Source organism: Microcaecilia unicolor, unplaced genomic scaffold (assembly GCF_901765095.1).
Source record: "Microcaecilia unicolor unplaced genomic scaffold, aMicUni1.1, whole genome shotgun sequence".
NCBI classification, from domain to species: domain Eukaryota; kingdom Metazoa; phylum Chordata; class Amphibia; order Gymnophiona; family Siphonopidae; genus Microcaecilia; species Microcaecilia unicolor.
In genome coordinates, this window is record NW_021963174.1 from 105,487 (window position 1) to 127,256 (window position 21,770).

The 21,770-nt window shown below is 50.8% G+C and overlaps 1 protein-coding gene across 2 annotated transcripts in view; it reads right to left on the reverse strand.

Annotated features, from left to right (window-relative positions):
* LOC115459042 (histone H3.3) overlaps positions 1 to 21,047 on the reverse strand; it is a 47,767-nt gene extending 26,720 nt beyond the window's left edge. The window contains exons 1-3 of one of the 2 annotated variants that reach the window (XM_030188907.1): positions 20,908 to 21,047; positions 19,294 to 19,448; positions 7,570 to 7,723 (exon numbers count right to left, since the gene is read on the reverse strand). In XM_030188907.1, coding sequence (XP_030044767.1) covers positions 7,570 to 7,723; positions 19,294 to 19,421 — 282 coding nt within the window. In that variant the 5' untranslated portion in view covers positions 19,422 to 19,448; positions 20,908 to 21,047. The remainder of the gene's footprint in view (positions 1 to 7,569; positions 7,724 to 19,293; positions 19,449 to 20,907) is intronic. The other variant, XM_030188906.1, reaches the window with a different exon arrangement.
* Between the last annotated feature and the right edge of the window lie 723 nt (positions 21,048 to 21,770).

Below are 21,770 nucleotides of genomic sequence, written 5' to 3' on the forward strand. Positions count from 1 at the left end.
GAGCCATAGAACCTTGGTATCACTAAGACCTCACACTAACTTGTCCAAATCTTCTCCAAAGAGCATAGCTCTACACGCTCCCACAAGCATAGCCATATTTTTGTCTGAAGTACGCAACAAATCATAAAATGCCTGACAAAAAGGATGAACCCATGTCCAAGTTGGCTAACTCCTGACCCCCAGAAGAACCAACATCTACCGAATCATCCAGGAGCTTCTCGGCCCAACGAAAACATGCCCGAGCTACCAGACCCCCACAAACCGAGGCCTGCAGGGCTAGAGCCGACAAAACAAAACTACGCTTGAGAAAAGATCCCAACCTCCTATCCTGAGGATTACGGAGGGCCGTTCCTCCATCAACCGGGACAGCCGTAGCTATAATTACTGCCGTCACTACTGCATTTACCGTGGGAGCCTTAAAGGAATCCCTATCTTCCTGAGGGAGGGAATAAAGCCTCGCCATTGCCTTTGCCACCTTACACGGCAAATCCCATTCCTGAGAAATCATCTCTAGGAGATCCTTGTTCATAGGGAAGGATCACGCCTGACGCTGAATGCCCTTCACCAACAGATCCTGGCCAGTTTCCCCCAAAGCCACCTCAGGACCAAACTGAAGGGTGGACGACACCCGATCTATGAGTTCTGACAGCTCATCTCTATGGAAAATCCGCACTAATGAAGGATCCTCTCCAGGAATCCAACAATCCTGCTCCTGAGAGCCGTCAATTCCATCTAACTACCCCAGATCACTAAGCACAGCTTCTGCAGCTACAGGAGAAAAACAATGCCTGTCCTCTGACCACTCTAACCGCGGTCTCTCAGCCAAGACGGAAACAGCCCCCTCTTCCAATTGGGGGGGGGGGGGGGGGGTCGTCCCGATCTCCAGGCCTGATACCGCGTCCAGACAAAATCTGGAGGAAAGCCCACCATTCCTGGACCGTCATTAGGCCCTTTTGTGCCAAAAACGGAGGCCGCAGGCCCAAAAACAGCTGGCTCCACGGGCCGCGTCGGACTCAAGATGGCGGCCGTTCCCGCTGACAGCGGCCCTGCCTACGCTCCCGCTGACCCGGAGACTCCCAACACCATCGATCCCTCCGAGGTCAAGTCGGGGGGAGCCGCAGCCACCTTTATAGGCGCACCACAAAGCTTACACTAAGCGCCCGGCGCCTCTACCCCTCGCCACGAGCACGCGCGACATCGGAGAAGCTGGGCCACCATAAACCACGAGGGAAGGGAAAAGCTGTTCCGCAAACGTGCCAAACCAAAAACTCACTCACACTGCAAAAGCACTGAAGAAAGCGCTGCTCCCTCGTTCCAGCAAGGAATCGAAGGTGAAATTAGGCCTTACCTGCTAATTTTCTTTCCTCTAGACCCTCCAGACCAGTCAAGACGCTTGGGTTATGCTCGCCTACCAGCAGAGGGAGACTGAGAACACTAACTTCAAACTATGTACATATTCAAACTATGTACATATAACCTGTGCCTAGCCACCTGTCGTCAGTATCTGCTTAGCAAAGCAGAAAACCAAAAAACCTGAAAATGAGAAACAAAACCCCTGTACCTGGAAAACCAATAGTCAAACACCAACAGTGTGCCTCCACAGACGGAACATCCAAACGTCCCGCTCTGTACTGTTTTAGAGTCAAAGAAATTCTCTCCGACCACACTAAACTTGAAAGAATAGTCATAGCAGAACACGGCTCAAAATCACTTCTGATAATACACAGGGCGGGCTCTTGACCGGGCTGGAGGGTCTAGAGGAAAGAAAATTAGCAGATATGGCCTAATTTCACCTTCCTCCTCAACCCTCCAGACCGGTCAAGACGCTTGGGAAGTACCAAAGCAGTAGAAACTTAAGGGTGGGACCCTCGAAAAGCAGAAGACAACACAGCCGCTCCAAACCGAGCATCCTCTTTTGCCTGAACATCAAGTCTGTAATGCTTCACAAAGGAATGGATGGAAGACCACGCCGCTGCCTTACAAATATCCTGCGGAGGAATAAAACTACTTTCCGCCCAAGAAGCCGCTACCCCCCGAGTAGAATGAGCCTTAAGCACCGAGGGCACGGCACTTCAACACGTATGCCGACGCAATAGTCTCCTTCAACCACCTAGCCAGAGTAGCCTTGGAAGCTGCTGCCCCTTTTTTGGGACCTCCAAACAACACAAACAACCTATCCGATGCTCGAAAATCCTGCGTTCTGTGCAAATAAGACCGTAAAACACGCCGTACATCCAACTTAGCCAGCCGACGTTGCGTAAGATCCCCAGCGCGATCCCCCAACACAGGCAAGGAAATCACCTGGTTGACATGAAAAGCCGACACCACCTTAGGCACAAAGGAAGGAACCGTCCGTAAAGTCACTTTCTCCTTAGCAAACGACAGAAAAGGCTCCCTGCAAGACAGAGCCTGAAGCTCTGAAATCCTACGCGCCGAAGAAATGGCCACCAGAAAAACCGCCTTCAAAGTAAGATCCTTACATGTAATGGATGCCACGGGTTCAAACGAAGGTGCCACCAACGCCTCCAGAACCAAATTTAAATCCCAAGGCGGAACCAACGGACGACGAGGCGGCCAAATCAACTTCACTGCCTTCAGGAACCGCCCCACATCAGGAGAAGCCGCCAAGGAAACTCCCCGAATCTTACCTCTAAAAAGACAAGGCAGAAACCTGCACTTTCAGGGAAGAGATCGACAGCCCCCTCTCCAAGCCATCCTGCAGAAAATCCAAAACTTCCACCACCGAAGCACGCAAAGGGACATAAGCCCGCTCTTGACACCAATTCTCGAAGGTGCGCCACACTCGCACATACGCCAAAGAAGTAGACCTCTTGCGAGACCGCAACATCGTATCAACCACTCTGGGCGAAAACCCTTTCTTTCTCAACCGGTGCCCCTCAAGAGCCAAGCCGTAAGCAAGAACGGAGAGGGATCTGCCATCTCTATCGGCCCCTGAACCAGTCGCACCCGAGGCCCCAAGGGAATCGGATCCTGCACCAGCAACCGCATCAGATCTCCGTACCACGGACGCCGGGGCCAATTGGGTGCTATCAGAACCACTAACCCCGAGTGACGACCGATCCGCTGTACCACGCGGCCCACCAGCGACCACGGCGGGAACACGTAGAGCAGCTGCTGAGTTGGCCACGGAAGCACCAACACGTCGATGCCCTCGGCTCGAGCATCCCTTCGACGACTGAAAAACCGAGAGACCTGCGCATTGTCGGCCGACGCCATAAGATCCAACACTGGCCGACCCCACTGCAACACTATCTGCTCGAACACTGAGGGATGGAGAGCCCACTCTCCGGGATCCAACGTATGCCTGCTCAGATAATCTGCACTCACGTTGTCCCGCTGACAGACTCTGCAGATGAACTTCTGCCCAAGACAGCAACTCCGTCGCCTCTACCGCTAACCCGGGACTCTTCGTTCCCCCGTCGATTTACATAAGCGACGGCCGTGGCATTGTCTGAAAGAACCCTGACTGCCTTGCCGTCCAGAAGACTCTGAAAGGCCCGAAGAGCCAAACGAATAGCTCGCGTCTCCAGGCGATTGATGGACCAACTCGCCTCCTCCAACGTCCAACGCCCTTGGGCCACCTGACCCAGACAATGCGCCCCCAATCCTGACAGACTCGCATCCGTGGTCAGCACCACCCAATCTGGAGTGTCCAACGGCATGCCCTTCGCTAGATTCGGAGAGTGGAGCCACCAGCGAAGACTGCACCGAGCCACCTCCGGCAGTGAGAGCCTCTCCTCCAAACTCTGAAACTGAGGAGACCAGCGAGACAACAACACTACCTGTAACGGTCTCATGTGGGCCCCGGCCCAGGGCACCACCTCTATTGATGCCGCCATCAGACCCAGCACCTGAAGATACTCCCGCGCCGACGGCGCCCTCTGAGCTCGGAGCTGCCGGATCTGAGACTGTAGCTTGGAGATGCGAGGAGCTGTCAAAAACACACGGCCTCTCTTCATGTCGAAACGGACTCTAGGGACTGCGACGGAACGAGGTGACTCTTGGCCAGATTGACAACCCAACCGAGAGACTGCAGAAAGGACACCACCTGACCGGTGACCTCCTCGCTCTCTGATTTTGATTTGGCTCGAATCAACCAGTCGTCTAGGTACGGATGGACCAAAATGCCCTGCAAACGCAGCGCAGCCGCCACCACTACCATGACCTTGGAAAAGGTGCGAGGCGCTGTCGCCAGGCCGAACGGAAGAGCACAAAATTGAAAATGTCTCCCCAACACCACAAAGCGAAGAAAACGCTGGTGTGCCTCTAGGATGGGGATGTGCAAGTAAGCCTCCGTCAGATCTAAAGACGTCAGAAACTCTCCTTCCTGAACCGCTACAATGACCGAGCGCAGCGTCTCCATTCGAAAGGAAGGAACCTTCAGAGCCGCATTGACCTTCTTGAGGTCCAAAATGGGCCGAAAAGCATCCTCCTTTTTGGGGACTACGAAGTAGATGGAATAACAACCCGTACCTCGCTCTCCTGGAGGAACCGGAACTACTGCTCCTAACTCGACCAGACGCGCCAAGGTCTCTCGCACTGCTCTCGCCTTGCGCCTGGAATGACAAGGAGACACGAGAAAGAAATCGGGCAGAGGACCGTCGAACTCTAACGCGTAGCCGTTTCGCACAATCTGCAGCACCCACTGATCTGAGGTGATCTGGACCCACCTCTGGTAAAACAAGCGCAAACGAGCCCCCACGCGAACCAGAGGTTGGGTCCCCAAACCATCATTGCGAAGGACGGGACGCTCCGGGCGTTTCCGACGAGGAACCTCGCCCTCCATGGCGACCACCTCGAAAGGACTGAGTTCTTTGGAAAAAACGAACCCTAGTCCCCCCGGAGGACCTGCCAGGCCGATATCGTCGAGCTTCCTGAAACTGTCCGCGCACCGCGGACCCCCTAGCAGCCTTAGGACGAAGCTCCGGAAGACGAGGAACCTTAGCATCACCAAGACCCCTCACCAACTTATCCAACTCTTCCCCAAAAAGCAAAGAACCTTTAAACGGCAGTGAACACAGCTTTGCCTTAGAAGCAGCATCAGCCATCCAGCCCCGCAACCACAGGGCCCGACGAGCAGCCACCGCCAGGGTCATGTTCTTAGCCGAACCCCGTAACAAATCATACAGTGCATCAGCCATGAAGGACGACCCCATCTCCAACCTTGCCAAATCTTGAACTAAGGAGGCACTATCAGCCGGCGGGCTATCCAGCAGCCGCTCCGCCCAGCGGAAACACGCCCGGGCCACCAGGCCTCCACAAACCGACGCCTGCAGCGCCAAAGCAGACAAATCAAAACTCCGCTTGAGAAACGTCTCCAATTTCCTGTCCTGCGGGTCCCGCAACGCGGCCCCCCCATCCACTGGAATAGCCGTAGCCTTAGTCACAGCCGTCACCACGGCATCCAAGGTCGGAGGCCGGAGGGAATCTCTATCCTCCTGCGGAAGCGGGTACAACTTATCCATGGCCCTAGCCACCTTACACTGATCTTCTGGTGAACGCCACTCTTGGGTAATCATTTCCCTCAGATCCGCGTTCATAGAGAAAGTGCGAGATACCTGCCGAATCCCCTTCACCAAAGGATCCTGCGACCCGGCTGTCACTGGAGCTGACGCCTCAAACTTGAGAGTCGATGACACCTGCTCAATAAGTTCTGCCAACTCATCGCGGTGAAAAATGCGGACCACCGAAGGGTCCTCCCCAGGCACAGCAAGCTCCTTCTCATAACCAACCAATGGCCCCTCATCCTCCTCCAGGGGACTAAAATCGCCCTCTGACTCCGGAGGGGAAAAACTTTCCAAGTCCTCCGACCACTCCAAACGTGGTCTCTTAACACTGGCACCCCCCGTCCCAAGACTAGGGGGCTCTGCTCACGTCGGCCCCGCCTGCCAGGCCTGGAACAAACTGCAAATAAAATCCGGCGGGAAACCCATCCGACCAGGACCGTCCCCCCCAGAAAAACCGGACAACTGACTGCCTAAAGGTCCTCCAACCAACTCCGGGCCTTGCGGTGCCGATTCCAAAATGGCGGCGGTTCCGGCCACGCTGCCAGACTGAGACACTGCCGGCTCTGGAGGGCCCGACGCGGGAACCTCCGCCGCTAACACCGACGGAGCGGAGGAAGACGACTTCGGTTCGCCACAGAAACGGCAGGAACCGCCAACCACTTCAAGCCCCAGGCGCGCACAAAATCTGCATCACAGCGGCTTTCCCACCATCGCGCCTAAACATACAGCTGACAGCCCACTCACCAGAAGCCTGCAAAACAGCGCCCCAAAGCAGCTGAACAACTCCGGAACCCCAGATTGCAGCTCACTCAGCTCTCCACACCGCTTGGGCCTTCGATCTTTGAGTTTTTTTTTTTTTCCAAAACTTTATTGCAGCCTGAAATTGAGCCCTGCTGCTGCTAAAACTAAACGGCACTCAAGGCTGCAGCACAGAACTGCAGCCGAGGCACAAAGCTGCCCAAACGGGAGAGCCAGTTAGGGGGAGGGACCCGGCCACCCGGGTGTGACACCCCAAAGGGGACAATGGCAGGCCCCACCGGACCCACCAACCCCCAGCACACTAAAGTCTTCCAGGCACAGGGATAAAACTGAAAAACAGACCAAAAGAAGCTCCTAAATCTCTGAATCCTACCAGACCAGACAAGCTGCACAGGTTGCCTGTCTACCCTCTGCTGAGACTGAGAAGATACTGACGACAGGTGGCTAGGCACAGGTTATATGTACATAGTTTTAAGTTAGTGTTCTCAGTCTCCCTCTGCTGGTAGGCGAGCATAACCCAAGCATCCTGACCGGTCTGGAGGGTTGAGGAGGAAACCCCCGTTCGGTCCGCTGAAAATAAAGAAATAAATGCCCTTAAAGGCACAGTACTCCAACTCTGGCATCTGGAAATTGTAAGGCACTCAAGGCTACAATACTGAGAAAGCAGCCGAGGCACAAAGCTGGCAAGCAAAATGAAATAGAGAGCAGCACAGGGGGAGGGACCCAAACATAGGTGTAACACCCCAGGGGGAAAAAACTGGGCCCCACAGCACTTTTTTTTTTACACACACGTACAGGGTACTGCAACAGAATAAAGTTTGGAAGGAAAAAAATCCTACGACCCAATGACAAACTACCTCACCAGACTCTTGGAGACTGCACAGGCTGTCAACTGCTACCTCTGCTGAGACTGAGAAAATACTGGCTAGTGGAGGTTCTGCACAGGTTATATATACAGGCTTCAAAAGCTTAGTGTTTTCTCAGTCTCCCTCTGCTGGTAGGAGGACATAACCCACGCGTCTTGACCGGTCTGGAGGGTCGCTGAGGAAACTCAAGTTAGAGATATGTCAGATCTATTTTGCTTCACAGAATTCCCAGCTTCTTGCTATCTGTACTGCATCCTTAAGGAAATACTGACCAATAGGCCAGCTGAGGCCTTGGGACCATGCGATTCAAGTCTCTCCCGTCACTATTGCACTAGCCTTACACCTTTCATAGGAGCCATTAACCCCCCCCCCCCCCAATCTCAATGAAATCTCAATGACCAGCCTTTCAGTGTTACCTGCAAAGCACCAATAGCAGCGCTCTGGAAGCGCAAATCCGTTTTGAAGTCCTGAGCAATTTCACGGACCAGACGCTGGAAGGGAAGTTTACGAATCAGCAGCTCAGTGGACTTCTGGTAACGCCTGATTTCACGCAGGGCTACTGTACCTGGCCTTAAGAAAAGAATTACATTAAGGTTACTGGAAAATCAAAATACCATTTCTTGTAAAAAGGTTATAACTGTAATATCAACTGTTTAAAAAACAGCAATTTAATTTCCTTGGCAAAAACAGTTATATTTAAATACCGAGATATTTTTTTGCACACTTCCCCATTATATAAGCTAGTTTACCCAAGCCAAACACAATATACAAGCAATTTGTTAACAATCTGTTTAAAAAGAGAAAAAAAACAAGTTATTTTCGCATAAATCAGAACAGGTACCATTAGCACATTTCTTAAAATCAATGAGTCACATGTGCTATTTAACATAAAATGCTGGGCTGACTTTGCATCTTCCCAAGTTAAAGCTTAAGAAGGAAAGCAGTCAGATAACTCTCCATAATTTCTAATGTGCTAAGGTCCAACTTCCAAAATCCTTTCCCTAATACATGTTTTCCCTCCTAGCAGAAGGATATTAAAGAACCTAACCATAATCATTGTTCTTTTTAAATAGGGGGGGTTTTGAAATGATTTTTTTTTGCGTATTCATCAGTTTTTACCCTTAAGCAAAACATTTAGGTTTTTACAATGTCAAACATAGAAAGAGACAAATGAAGGCAGATAAAGACCCTATGGCCTATCCAGTCTGCCCCATTACCTCTTTGCTGTCTGTTAACTCTCCTGACGTTGGCTCACTTTGATAGGTGGGATAAGGTGGGATACAAATGCAACAAATAGCAGTAAACTGCTTACAGGACCCAACTGGAGCAGAACTTGATACAGAACACGATGGGTTACATTTCTTTGGAGTCCTTTTACTAAGCAACAGTAAATACACATGCAAAGCTCTCAGTAACAACTTTTACAGAAGTAGAAAGCCTCAGAGGGAATCCGTGGGACCATTAGATCATGAAGGAACAGAAAGGGTACTCAAGGAGAACAAGGCCATAGAGGAGAGACAATGAATTCTTTGCTTCAGCCTTTACAGAAAAAGATATTAAGAGATCTACTTGTACCGGAAATGGTTTTCAAGGGTGACGACGCAGAGGAACTAAAAGAAATCTCAGTGAACCTGAAGACATACTGAGCCAAATCGAACGACCGGATGGCATGCATCCAAGGGTACTGATCTGCTGTTAGTAACCTGTAACCTGTCAAAATCTTTTGTAGTACCTGAAGACTGGCCCCATGTAATGCTGATTTAAAAAATAAAAAAAGGTTTCTGGGGTGATCTGGGAAATTACAGACTGGCAAGCCTGACTTCAGTACCGGGCGAAATAGTGGAAACTATTATAAAGAATAACATTACAGAATACATAGGCAAACATGGTTTAATGGGACAGAGTCAGCATAGGTTCAGCCAAGGGAAATCTTGCCTCACCTATTTACTTCAATTGTCTGAAAGTGTGAACAAACATGTGGATAAAGGTGAGTCGGTTAATGTAGTGTATCTACAATTTCAGAAAGCTTTTGGGAAAGTTCCTCATGAGAAAATTAGAAAGTCATGGGATAGGAAGCAATGTCCTGTGGATTAGGAATTGGTTATTGGACAGAAAACAAAGGGTAGGGTTAAATGGCTGTTTTTCTCAATGGAGGAGGGTGAATAGCAGAGTTCTGCAGGGATCTGTACTGGAACCAGTGCTATTTAATATTTATAAATGATCTGGAAAACGAACGACTGATGTTATTAAATCTGCAGATGACAAAGCACATGCAGACTGAAAAATTGCAGAAAGACCCAAGACTGGGCATCCAAATGACAGATAAAATTTAATGTGGACAGATGCAAAGTGATTATTTGTAGCATTCGTATCCCACATTTTCCCACCATTTTGCAGGCTCAATGCGGCTTATGTTACCGTAAACGGCATTAGCCAATTCCGGTCTGAACAAATACACGGTTTGGATTAATTCAAAGTGATATTGTGGTAGAATGAGGTACATATATGGTAGGTACAGTTGGGAGGAACAAGATAGGGAGAGGGGAGGAAGAGTCATGTAATGTCCATTACGGTCTTTGGTTACATTGTGTCGCAGATGTCCAGTTATTTTATGTTGGATTGGTGGGGTATGCTAACAGTTCTGTCTTTAGTGCTTTCCGGAAATTTAGTTGGTCGAGCATAGTTTTTACTGCTTTTGGCAGTGCATTCCACAGTTGTGCGCTTTTTTTTTTTTTGTTACATTTGTACCCCGCGCTTTCCCACTCATGGCAGGCTCAATGCGGCTTACATGGGGCAATGGAGGGTTAAGTGACTTGCCCAGAGTCACAAGGAGCTGCCTGTGCCTGAAGTGGGAATCTAACTCAGTTCCTCAGGACCAAAGTCCACCACCCAAAAACTGGATGCATAGGTGTATTTGTATTTGAGTCCTTTGTTGCTCGGGTAGTGGAAATTTAGGTATGATCGTGCAGATTTTGTGCTGTTTCTAGTTGACAAGTCTGAGGTCTGTCATGTATCCCGGTGCCTCACCGTAGATAATTTTGTGAACAGTCATGCAGATTTTGAAAGTGATGCATTCCTTGATTGGTAACCAATGCAGTTTTTCTCGGAGTGGTTTGGCGCTGTCAAAACGCGTGTTTTTCCAAATATAAGCCTGGCTGCTGTGTTTTGGGCGGTCTGAAGTTTCTTTATGATTTGGTCTTAGCATCCCACATAGATTCCATTACAGTAGTCTGTGTGGCTTAGTACCATTGACTGTATCAGGTTACAAAATATTCCCCTCGGGAAGAATGGTTTCACGCATTTCCACTTTGAGAAAAACATTTTCTTTATAGTGGATTTTGCTTGGGTCTCTAGTGTTACTCCGAGAATTTTCAGGCTGTCTGAGATTGGGAGGGTGTCGATGTTTGTGGGTTTGTATGTATTGTATTGCGATGAGTGTGTGTTTTCTGTGTTGAGTTTTAGTTGAAGTGATGCACATTGGGAAGAATAACTGCATGCAAATTTCTCTCGAATATTCATTGTGGGTATCCTGAAAACCTGACTGGCCGGGGTACCTCCAGGACCAGGTTTGGGAACCACAACCCTACGTGATAGGACCTCTGTGGCACAGAAAAATCAAAATCATTAGAATTGTCACAGATATGAAAATTTGTGAGGTGGATCTTCAGAATAAAACCATACGACTAACTTTATAAGTGGCTACAATAGAGCTGATATAAAGTACGATTGCCTAAAATCACAACTATCAACACTCCAATATTCCATCAATGATAGCAAAGTGCATAAAGGTGTACAACTAAAAAATATGCAAATACACAACACTACAGTGTCCATTAAAAGCGATATCTGACCTATCCTGCATGTAAAGTAGCTAGGTAGGAATGCATAACCCAAGCGTCTTGAACGGTCTGGAGGATTGCTGAGGAAATTAGTTATTGATAAGGGTTGCTGATATTATAAAGCATAGTTGTCTAAAAATTGCTTCCATCAAATACTCATACAGTTAGTGGTATAGTTTTATTATGAAGATCCACTTCACAAATTAGAATTTTATTATTGTCACTGACAAAAATTATTCTAACACTAGTAAAAAAGGCCCGTTTCTTACAGAAATGAAATGGGCACTAGAATAATGATGATGTACTTGAAATTATTATTAAAACAGAAATCAGGTTGTACAATGAGTAATGTGTTTTTTTTTATATATGTGTATGTATATATATTTTTTAAATGACAGTAAGCATAATGTAAGCAACTTTTATTACAAACGTAAAGCGAATGCTACATACCTGTAGAAGGTATTCTCCGAGGACAGCAGGCTGATTGTTCTCACTGATGGGTGACGTCCACGGCAGCCCCTCCAATCGGAATCTTCACTAGCAAAGTCCTTTGCTAGCCCGCGCGCACCGCGCATGCGCGGCCGTCTTCCCGCCCGAAACCGGCTCGAGCCGGCCAGTCCAGTATGTAGCAAGACAATACTCTTAAGGGAAGACACAACTCCAAAGGGGAGGCGGGCGGGTTTGTGAGAACAATCAGCCTGCTGTCCTCGGAGAATACCTTCTACAGGTATGTAGCATTCGCTTTCTCCGAGGACAAGCAGGCTGCTTGTTCTCACTGATGGGGTATCCCTAGCCCCCAGGCTCACTCAAAACAACCACCATGGTCAATTGGGCCTCGCAACGGCGAGGACATAACAGAAATTGACCTAAAAAATTTACCAACTAACTGAGAGTGTAGCCTGGAACAGAACAAACAGGGCCCTCGGGGGGTGGAGTTGGATCCTAAAGCCCAAACAGGTTCTGAAGAACTGACTGCCCAAACCGACTGTCGCGTCGGGTATCCTGCTGCAGGCAGTAATGGGATGTGAATGTGTGGACAGAAGCCCACGTCGCAGCTTTGCAAATTTCTTCAATGGAGGCTGACTTCAAGTGGGCTACCGACGCAGCCATGGCTCTAACATTATGAGCCGTGACATGACCCTCAAGAGCCAGCCCCGCCTGGGCGTAAGTGAAGGAAATGCAATCTGCTAGCCAATTGGATATGGTGCGTTTCCCTACAGCCACTCCCCTCCTATTGGGGTCAAAAGAAACAAACAATTGGGCGGACTGTCTGTGGGGCTGTGTCCGCTCCAAGTAGAAGGCCAATGCTCTCTTGCAGTCCAAAGTGTGCAGCTGACGTTCAGCAGGGCAGGAATGAGGACGGGGAAAGAATGTTGGCAAGACAATTGACTGGTTCAGATGGAACTCCGACACGACCTTTGGCAGAAACTTAGGGTGAGTACGGAGGACTACTCTGTTGTGATGAAATTTGGTGTAAGGGGCCTGGGCTACCAGGGCCTGAAGCTCACTGACTCTACGAGCTGAAGTAACTGCCACCAAGAAAATGACCTTCCAGGTCAAGTACTTCGGATGGCAGGAATTCAGTGGCTCAAAAGGAGGTTTCATCAGCTGGGTGAGAACGACATTGAGATCCCATGACACTGTAGGAGGCTTGACAGGGGGCTTTGACAAAAGCAAACCTCTCATGAAGCGAACTAAAGGCTGTCCTGAGATCGGCTTACCTTCCACATGGTAATGGTATGCACTGATTGCACTAAGATGAACCCTTACGGAGTTGGTCTTAAGACCAGACTCAGACAAGTGCAGAAGGTATTCAAGCAGGGTCTGTGTAGGACAAGAGCGAGGATCTAGGGCCTTGCTGTCACACCAGACGGCAAACCTCCTCCAATGAAAGAAGTAACTTCTCTTAGTGGAGTCTTTCCTGGAAGCAAGCAAGATGCGGGAGACACCCTCTGGCAGACCCAAAGAGGCAAAGTCTACGCCCTCAACATCCAGGCCGTGAGAGCCAGGGACCGGAGGTTGGGATGCAGAAGAGCCCCTTCGTCCTGCGTGATGAGGGTCGGAAAACACTCCAATCTCCACGGTTCTTCGGAGGATAACTCCAGAAGAAGAGGGAACCAGATCTGACGCGGCCAAAAAGGAGCAATCAGGATCATGGTGCCTCGGTCTTGCTTGAGTTTCAACAAAGTCTTCCCCACCAGAGGAATGGGAGGATAAGCATACAGCAGGCCCTCCCCCAATCGAGGAGGAAGGCATCCGATGCCAGTCTGCCGGTGGCCTGAAGCCTGGAACAGAACTGAGGGACTTTGTGGTTTGCTCGAGATGCGAAGAGATCCACCAAGGGGGTGCCCCACGCTTGGAAGATCTGGCGCACCACTCGGGAGTTGAGCGACCACTCGTGAGGTTGCATAATCCTGCTCAACCTGTCGGCCAGACTGTTGTTTACGCCTGCCAGATATGTGGCTTGGAGCACCATGCCGTTCCGGCGAGCCCAGGTCCACATGCTGACGGCTTCCTGACACAGGGGGCGAGATCCGGTGCCCCCCTGCTTGTTTACATAGTACATGGCAACCTGGTTGTCTGTCTGAATTTGAATAATTTGGTGGGACAGCCGATCTCTGAAAGCCTTCAGAGCGTTCCAGATCGCTCGTAACTCCAGAAGATTGATCTGTAGATCGCGTTCTTGGAGGGACCAGCTTCCTTGGGTGTGAAGCCCATCGACATGAGCTCCCCATCCCAGGAGAGACGCATCCGTGGTCAGCACTTTTTGTGGCTGAGGAATTTGGAAGGGACGTCCCAGAGTCAAATTGGTCCAAATCGTCCACCAATACAGGGATTCGAGAAAACTCGTGGACAGGTGGATCACGTCCTCTAGACCCCCCGCGGCCTGATACCACTGGGAGGCTAGGGTCCATTGAGCAGATCTCATGTGAAGGCGGGCCATGGGAGTCACATGAACTGTGGAGGCCATATGGCCCAGCAATCTCAACATCTGCCGAGCTGTGATCTGCTGGGACGCCCGCACCCGGGAGACGAGGGACAACAAGTTGTTGGCCCTCGTCTCTGGGAGATAGGCGCGAGCCGTCCGAGAATCCAGCAGGGCTCCTATGAATTCGAGGTTCTGCACTGGAAGAAGATGGGACTTTGGGTAATTTATCACAAACCCCAGTAGCTCCAGAAGGCGAATAGTCATCTGCATGGACTGCAGGGCTCCTGCCTTGGACGTGTTCTTCACCAGCCAATCGTCGAGATATGGGAACACGTGCACTCCCAGCCTGCGAAGTGCCGCTGCTACCACAGCTAGGCACTTTGTGAACACCCTGGGCGCAGAGGCGAGCCCAAAGGGTAGCACACAGTACTGGAAGTGGCGTGTGCCCAACTGAAATCGCAGATACTGTCTGTGAGCTGGCAGTATCGGGATATGTGTGTAGGCATCCTTCAAGTCCAGAGAGCATAGCCAATCGTTTTGCTGAATCATGGGGAGAAGGGTGCCCAGGGAAAGCATCCTGAACTTTTCTTTTACGAGATATTTGTTCAGGGCCCTTAGGTCTAGGATGGGACGCATCCCCCCTGTTTTCTTTTCCACAAGGAAGTACCTGGAATAGAATCCCAGCCCTTCTTGCCCGGATGGCACGGGCTCGACCGCATTGGCGCTGAGAAGGGCGGAGAGTTCCTCTGCAAGTACCCTCTTGTGCTGGAAGCTGTAAGACTGAGCTCCCGGTGGACAATTTGGAGGTTTTGAAGCCAAATTGAGGGTGTATCCCTGCCGGACTATTTGCAGAACCCACTGATCGGAGGTTATGAGAGGCCACCTTTGGTGAAAAGCTTTCAACCTCCCTCCGACTGGCAGGTCGCCCGGCACGGACACTTGGATGTCGGCTATGCTCTGCTGGAGCCAGTCAAAAGCTCGCCCCTTGCTTTTGCTGGGGAGCCGCGGGGCCTTGCTGAGTCGCACGCTGCTGACGAGAGCGAGCGCGCTGGGGCTTAGCCTGGGCCGCAGGCTGTCGGGAAGGAGGATTGTACCTACGCTTGCCAGAAGAGTAGGGAACAGTCTTCCTTCCCCCGAAAAATCGTCTACCTGTAGAGGTAGAAGCTGAAGGCTGCCGGCGGGCGAATTTGTCGAATGCGGTGTCCCGCTGGTGGAGAGACTCTACCACCTGTTCGACTTTTTCGCCAAAAATGTTGTCCGCACGGCAAGGCGAGTCCGCAATCCGCTGCTGGATTCTATTCTCCAGGTTGGCGGCACGCAGCCATGAGAGCCTGCGCATCACCACACCTTGAGCAGCGGCCCTGGACGCAACATCAAAAGTGTCATAAACTCCTCTGGCCAGGAATTTTCTGCACGCCTTCAGCTGCCTGACCACCTCCTGAAAAGGCTTGGCTTGCTCAGGGGGAAGAGCATCACCAAGCCCGCCAACTGCCGCACATTGTTCCGCATGTGTATGCTCGTGTAGAGCTGGTAAGACTGGATCTTGGACACGAGCATAGAGGAATGGTAGGCCTTCCTCCCAAAGGAGTCTAAGGTTCTAGCGTCCTTGCCCGGGGGCGCCGAAGCATGTTCCCTAGAACTCTTAGCCTTCTTTAGGGCCAAATCCACAACTCCAGAGTCGTGAGGCAACTGAGTGCGCATCAGCTCTGGGTCCCCATGGATCCGGTACTGGGACTCGATCTTCTTGGGAATGTGGGGATTAGTTAAGGGTTTCGTCCAGTTCGCAAGCAATGTCTTTTTTAGGACATGGTGCAAGGGAACGGTGGACGCTTCCTTAGGTGGAGAAGGATAGTCCAGGAGCTCAAACATTTCAGCCCTGGGCTCGTCCTCCACAACCACCGGGAAGGGGATGGCCGTAGACATCTCCCGGACAAAGGAAGCAAAAGACAGACTCTCGGGAGGAGAAAGCTGTCTTTCAGGAGAGGGAGTGGGATCAGAAGGAAGACCCTCAGACTCCTCGTCAGAGAAATATCTAGGATCTTCCTCTTCCTCCCACGAGGCCTCACCCTCGGTGTCAGACACAAGTTCACGAACCTGTGTCTGCAACCTCGCCCTGCTCGACTCAGTGGAGCCACGTCCACGATGGGGGCGTCGAGAGGTAGACTCCCTCGCCCGCATCGGCGAAGCTCCCTCCGCCGACGTAGTCGGGGAGCCTTCCTGGGAGGTGGCCGCGGTCGGTACCGCACGCGGTACCGACGTCGGGGACCTCAACCTGGGCGATGGGCCAGCCGGCGCCACGCTCGACGGTACCGGAGGCGCAAGCACCGCCGGTACCGGAGGGGTAGGGCGCAACAGCTCTCCCAGAATCTCTGGGAGAACGGCCCGGAGGCTCTCGTTTAGAGCGGCTGCAGAGAAAGGCTGTGAGGTCGATGCAGGCGTCGACGTCAGGACCTGTTCCGGGCTGTCCAGAGTGGAGCGCATCGACACCTCCTGGACAGAGGGTGAGCGGTCCTCTCGGTGCCGATGCCTGCTGGGTGCCGAACCCCTCGGCGACCCAGAGCTCTCGGTGCCGACGCGGGGAGGAGACCGGTGTCGATGCTTCTTCGACTTCTTCCGAAGCATGTCACCGGAGCTCCCCGGCACCGACGAGGAGGACGTAGAATCCATCCGTCGCTTCCTCGGGGCCGAGGCCGAAGAAGGTCGGTCTCGGGGGGGGCTGTACCGCAGGAGCACTCAGGGTGGGAGGAGACCCACCCGAAGGCTCACCGCCACCAGCAGGGGAATGGACAGCCCTCACCTGCACTCCTGACGATGCACCACCGTCCGACGACATCAGCAGACGAGGTCCCGGTACCACCGACGTCGATGCAGCTATCCGATGTCTCGGCGCCGATGCAGGGGCCCGATGCCTCGATGCACTCGATGCAAGGGCGGCCGAGGAAGATGGTCTGGACGCTGACGACGTCGATGCACTCGAAGATCCCGGTGCCGACGAAGAGCCCGAGAACAAAACGTTCCACTGGGCTAGTCTCGCTACCTGAGTCCGCCTTTGAAGCAGGGAACACAGACTACAGTTCCGAGGGCGGTGCTCGGCCCCCAGACACTGAAGACACGACGAGTGTCGATCAGTGAGCGAGATAACCCGGGCGCACTGGTGCACTTCTTGAAGCCGCTGGAAGGCTTCGATGTCATGGGCGGAAAAATCACGCCGGCGAAATCAAAGTCCGAAATGACGGAAAAAGAGCACCAAAAACTGTAGAGGGAGAAAATCTCGACCGAGGCCGAAAAGAGGCCTACCCCGACGACGAAAGAAAACTTATCGGGGTCAAAAGCTGGAAATACGGGGAGGATTGAAACGAAACCCGGTGGAGGGGTTCCGGAGCACTTCCCGAGTACAGGAAAAGCTTTTCCGAAGAAAAAACACGTTCAACAATATGGACGCGCGAGGTCGACTCTCCGGGGCTCGACACGGTGAAAAATACGACCGTACCGAGTGCGGACAAAAGAAGACTGGCCGGCTCGAGCCGGTTTCGGGCGGGAAGATGGCCGCGCATGCGCGGTGCGCGCGAGGGCTAGCAAAGGACTTTGCTAGTGAAGATTCCGATTGGAGGGGCTGCCGTGGATGTCACCCATCAGTGAGAACAAGCAGCCTGCTTGTCCTCGGAGAATGTTGGTTTACATTGTTAAAATTTCATTAAACAATATGTTTTGTGTAAACTTTGTCACAATGAGGGAAAAGCTTTCCTTGTTCAGGACCATCTATAACAATTGCATCGGAGGAGTTACATACTCTTGAAAATGCAACATACAGTTGTCCATGTGTGAATACTGGTTCTGGTAGGAAAATGCCTACTTTTTCAAATGTTTGTCCTTGTGATTTATTGTCATTGCAAAAGCCAGTTTCAAGGGAAATTGTTTTCTACATTGTGTAAATGGCAGTTCACTGTTAGATGGTGCTAATTCAATATGTGGGATAAAAAAAACAGTAGTGCCTACAGTTGATCCAGAAAATAGAAAAAGGCCATTTTTTTTTTTACTGCTGCAGTAAAGACAGCCTTAGTTTAGTGCAAGGAAAAAAAACCTGTGCAAAGGCATGCTAACCTAATTTTGCCACAGCTTAGTAAAAAGGACCCTTAAGTTTGTAGTTGGGGAAATGACGTAATCTTGCTTTAAAGTTCAGGAGTCAGTAGATTTGAACCTGGGCTTTCCTATTTTTCAGCCAGCTGCTTCCTAACCACTAGGTTTCTACTCTATTGTCAAAAACTGCTGTTTTTAATTTTACTTTGTTGGGGCAACTGTTTTTTTTTGTGAAATATAAAAATACAAAATTAATCTGGCCAAGGCAACAGTTACCACTAAGGTTGACAATTCTAATACAAACGTGGAGACCTAATAGCACAACAGAAATTAGTAGTACCAATTCCATCCCCCCCCCCCACCCACATACAGAAAGGGGGGGGGGGGGGGCAGAAGCATTCAATTTGTTTTTGCCTTTAATTTACTGCATTAAGCTTATTTTAGAAAAAGTGATAGAATTGTGGAATTAAATCTGAGACAAAGCAAGCCCTTTAAACTTTGAGTATGTTATAAACGAGATTTAAAAAAAAAAAAAAAAAAAGAGCTGGCTGCAACCCATCCCTCCCTATATACAACCTACTTTGTGTTAGAATGAACGTAACACTATAGATTTTGCATACACGCCGCCACTAGGCCCTCCTATGGTGGACGACCTCAACTGCACCGACACACGTTAAGCCTCCAGAGAAGTCCCGGACAGCCGGCACCGAGCCAGTAAATGCAGCATGTTCAGAGCAGTCCCGGGCAGCACAATGACATCAGCCTCCATGTAAACAATACAGCAGGAGAAGCACCAACCGGTCTATTGAATATCCTACCTGTATCTCTAATTCAAGATTTATTTATTTGTAGCATTTGTAGCCCACATTTTCCCACCAATTTGCAGGCTCAATGTGGCTTACATTATGCCGTAATGGCGACTGTCATTTCCGGGTAGAGAATTAGAAATGATATTGTATTAAGGCGCATAAAAGTGGCAGGATTTGTTTTTATATTTCACAAAAGAAAAAGATCTGCTGTAAAATCAAAACATCCTCCCACAAGAATCTATTTTGTGGGAAATAAATATTAACTGCCAAACTGCTTATTGCTGCATACAGATTACATCCCAATTCCAACCAATTATTTAAAAAAAAAATATATATATATATAGGCACAAATTAAGAAATATTTGTTGAAGTATATTTTGTATGCAAGGAAAGCAAAACATGCCACAATGTATAAAAATATTCAATTAAATGCTTACACGATTCCCCCCCCCCCCCCCCATGACGTTTCTGAATTTATTTTCATACCTGTAACGATGTGGTTTCTTGACCCCGCCAGTAGAGGGCGCACTCTTCCTGGCGGCTTTCGTGGCCAGTTGCTTCCTTGGTGCCTTCCCACCGGTGGACTTGCGGGCAGTTTGCTTGGTACGAGCCATCTCCCTACGAGCTGCTTTCTCTCAGATCTAGCCATTAAGAGAAATAAATAAAATAAAAAAAAAAAAGCCACATGATCAAAAGTAAACCAATAGGAGGAAAAAAAAAAAGCTACTTTGAAAGTTCAGAAACCCCCCAAAAAAAGCAAGCATAAACCAGTAAAAGAATGTAAAAAAAGGGGGCGCAGGGATTGATAGGATTGTGAAGCCTATAAGCAAGGCTGGTGGTTTGAAACGGTGGCGCTAGACACAGAGTCAGTCCTGCCTCTCATTCGCCAACATCTCCGTGCGCTGCACAAGTTGCCCAGAAACCAGCTTTAAAAAAAAAAAATGCATCTGTGTCTCTGTAAATGCATCTCATAAACCCCCCAAGAACAAAAAAAAAAAGGAGAAAACATCTGCAAACATTCGGCTGCACGGAATCCACAAGAAACGCGCAAGGAAAGGAGGATGCGGCAACAGCGCCTGAAACCCTGTCCCTTTACCCCCCCCCCCCCCCCCACAAAAGGTAAAAGGAATTATTGGGGTTCTGGGCTGGAGCCCTGTGTCCCTGAAACGCACGAGCCCTGGCTGCAGCCACCCTCGCGCTCCAGTGGCCCCTGGAAGCATCGCGCGCGCTGTTTTGTTCAACCCCGGACGCCGCTAAAAAAACTTTTCTTTTAAGTTTCGGTGGAGAGATTTGGCTGCTGCCCCCCCCCCCCTCAGACCCTTCTTTTGCCGGTATTCGTTGCCCCCCCCCCCCCACTCCAATTGCTCTGCACCGAAGCGCCTCGCGCTGGCCAACAACACATTGTAAGACTTGGAAGCAGCAGCCAACGTAGCCCCGGCCGGGGTAGGACAAAAAAAAAACAACAAAATGAGAGCAAAAATGTAATTCCCTCTGACAAATGATTTTCCTTGACGCCACTTCCAGGAATAAAAAAAAAGTTGTGGGAGAGGGAGCGGGGGAAAAGGGCTTTAGTTTACCGACCCTCCCACTGCATTTGCTCCCGTCTGGCACTGACAACTCGGGCCAGAGAATAAATATGGTCGGTGAGGCTGAGAAGAAGAAAGAGAAAAAAAAAAAAAAAAAAAAAGCCAAGATGGTGAAGCTGAACAAGGACTGAGGAGCAGGAGAAGCAGAGGAGGACCAGGGGCCGCCTTTCAAACCCGCTTTTCCCCACTTCCCCCAACTGCCAACCCCACGCCGCTCACTTCACTTTCTACCTCAAACACTCCCCTTCAACACGGTGTCGGCGGAGAGGGGGGAAAGCGGGGCTTTACCGGGCTTTTCATCGAGTGAAAGACAGCCCGCCTTCCCGGGAGAGGAGGCGGCGGAGGGGAAGGAAGCGACGGGGGACCGGCCGCTCAGCTGCCGCCACCCGCTTCTCCTCAGCACTTTCTCCGGCGAGACAAAACAACAACAACAACAAAAAAAAGTTGGCGGGAAGGGCTTAGAGAGGCGCGTGGCGCGGCTCGCGCGGGACACAGCGAAGAAGGGGGGAGTTACCGGTGCGGGGGACACTCGCTCACCTCGCGCGCTGGCTGGGGAGAGCGCGAGCTGCTGCTGCGGCGGCGGTGCCTCTTCTGTTGCTGCTACAGGCAGGCTGCAAACACACAATTGAAAGATGGCTGACTGAGCTATCCCATAAACCCCTCCGCGCGCGCGCGCGCCCTTTTTTTCCCGTGCGCGAGACTGAACGCGCGCTCGCTCCCGCCTCCTGCCCTCGCGGCGGCCAATCAGGCGCCGGCACCGAGGAGGCTGGGCCCAGCTCGCGCGGCTCTGTATACAAACAGGAACGGCGTGCGCCTGCCTCGCGGCCGGAGGGAGCCCGCCGAATGGGGGCGCTGCTCCGTCCTCCTCCCCTGAGGAAGACGTTCGTCCACCACGGCGAGGTAACAGCAGGTAGGGCCTGACCTAAAACTCAAAATATTGTAAACAGCATGAGAGCCAAATGCTAACCTTACACTGAAAACCATTAGTAAGCATAAATATCCGGGGGGGGGGGGGGGGGGGGGGGGGGGGCTCTCTATATAGTGGAAGTCCTGAGCTACTGTGGCCCACTGCAGTCAAATGAGGTGAACTTGCAGATGGCAGATCGAATCCTAGAAACAGCAAACTACAATTATATAATAAAACACCTGCTAACAGAGCACAAATGATACAAATCAAAATAAGCAGCAAGGAAACTATATTCAGATACTGTAGCTATGATACATTTCCAAACAGGCACAGAGCAACATCTTTTTGGTTGGAGGGGGACAGACAACCAGTCTCGTCACCAGCAAGTTCTCTAGTTATTGATGTTTGGGGGGGGGGGGGGCAAAATATGGGTGGGGCCATGGCCCCAGTGGCCCACCCCATTCTGCTAA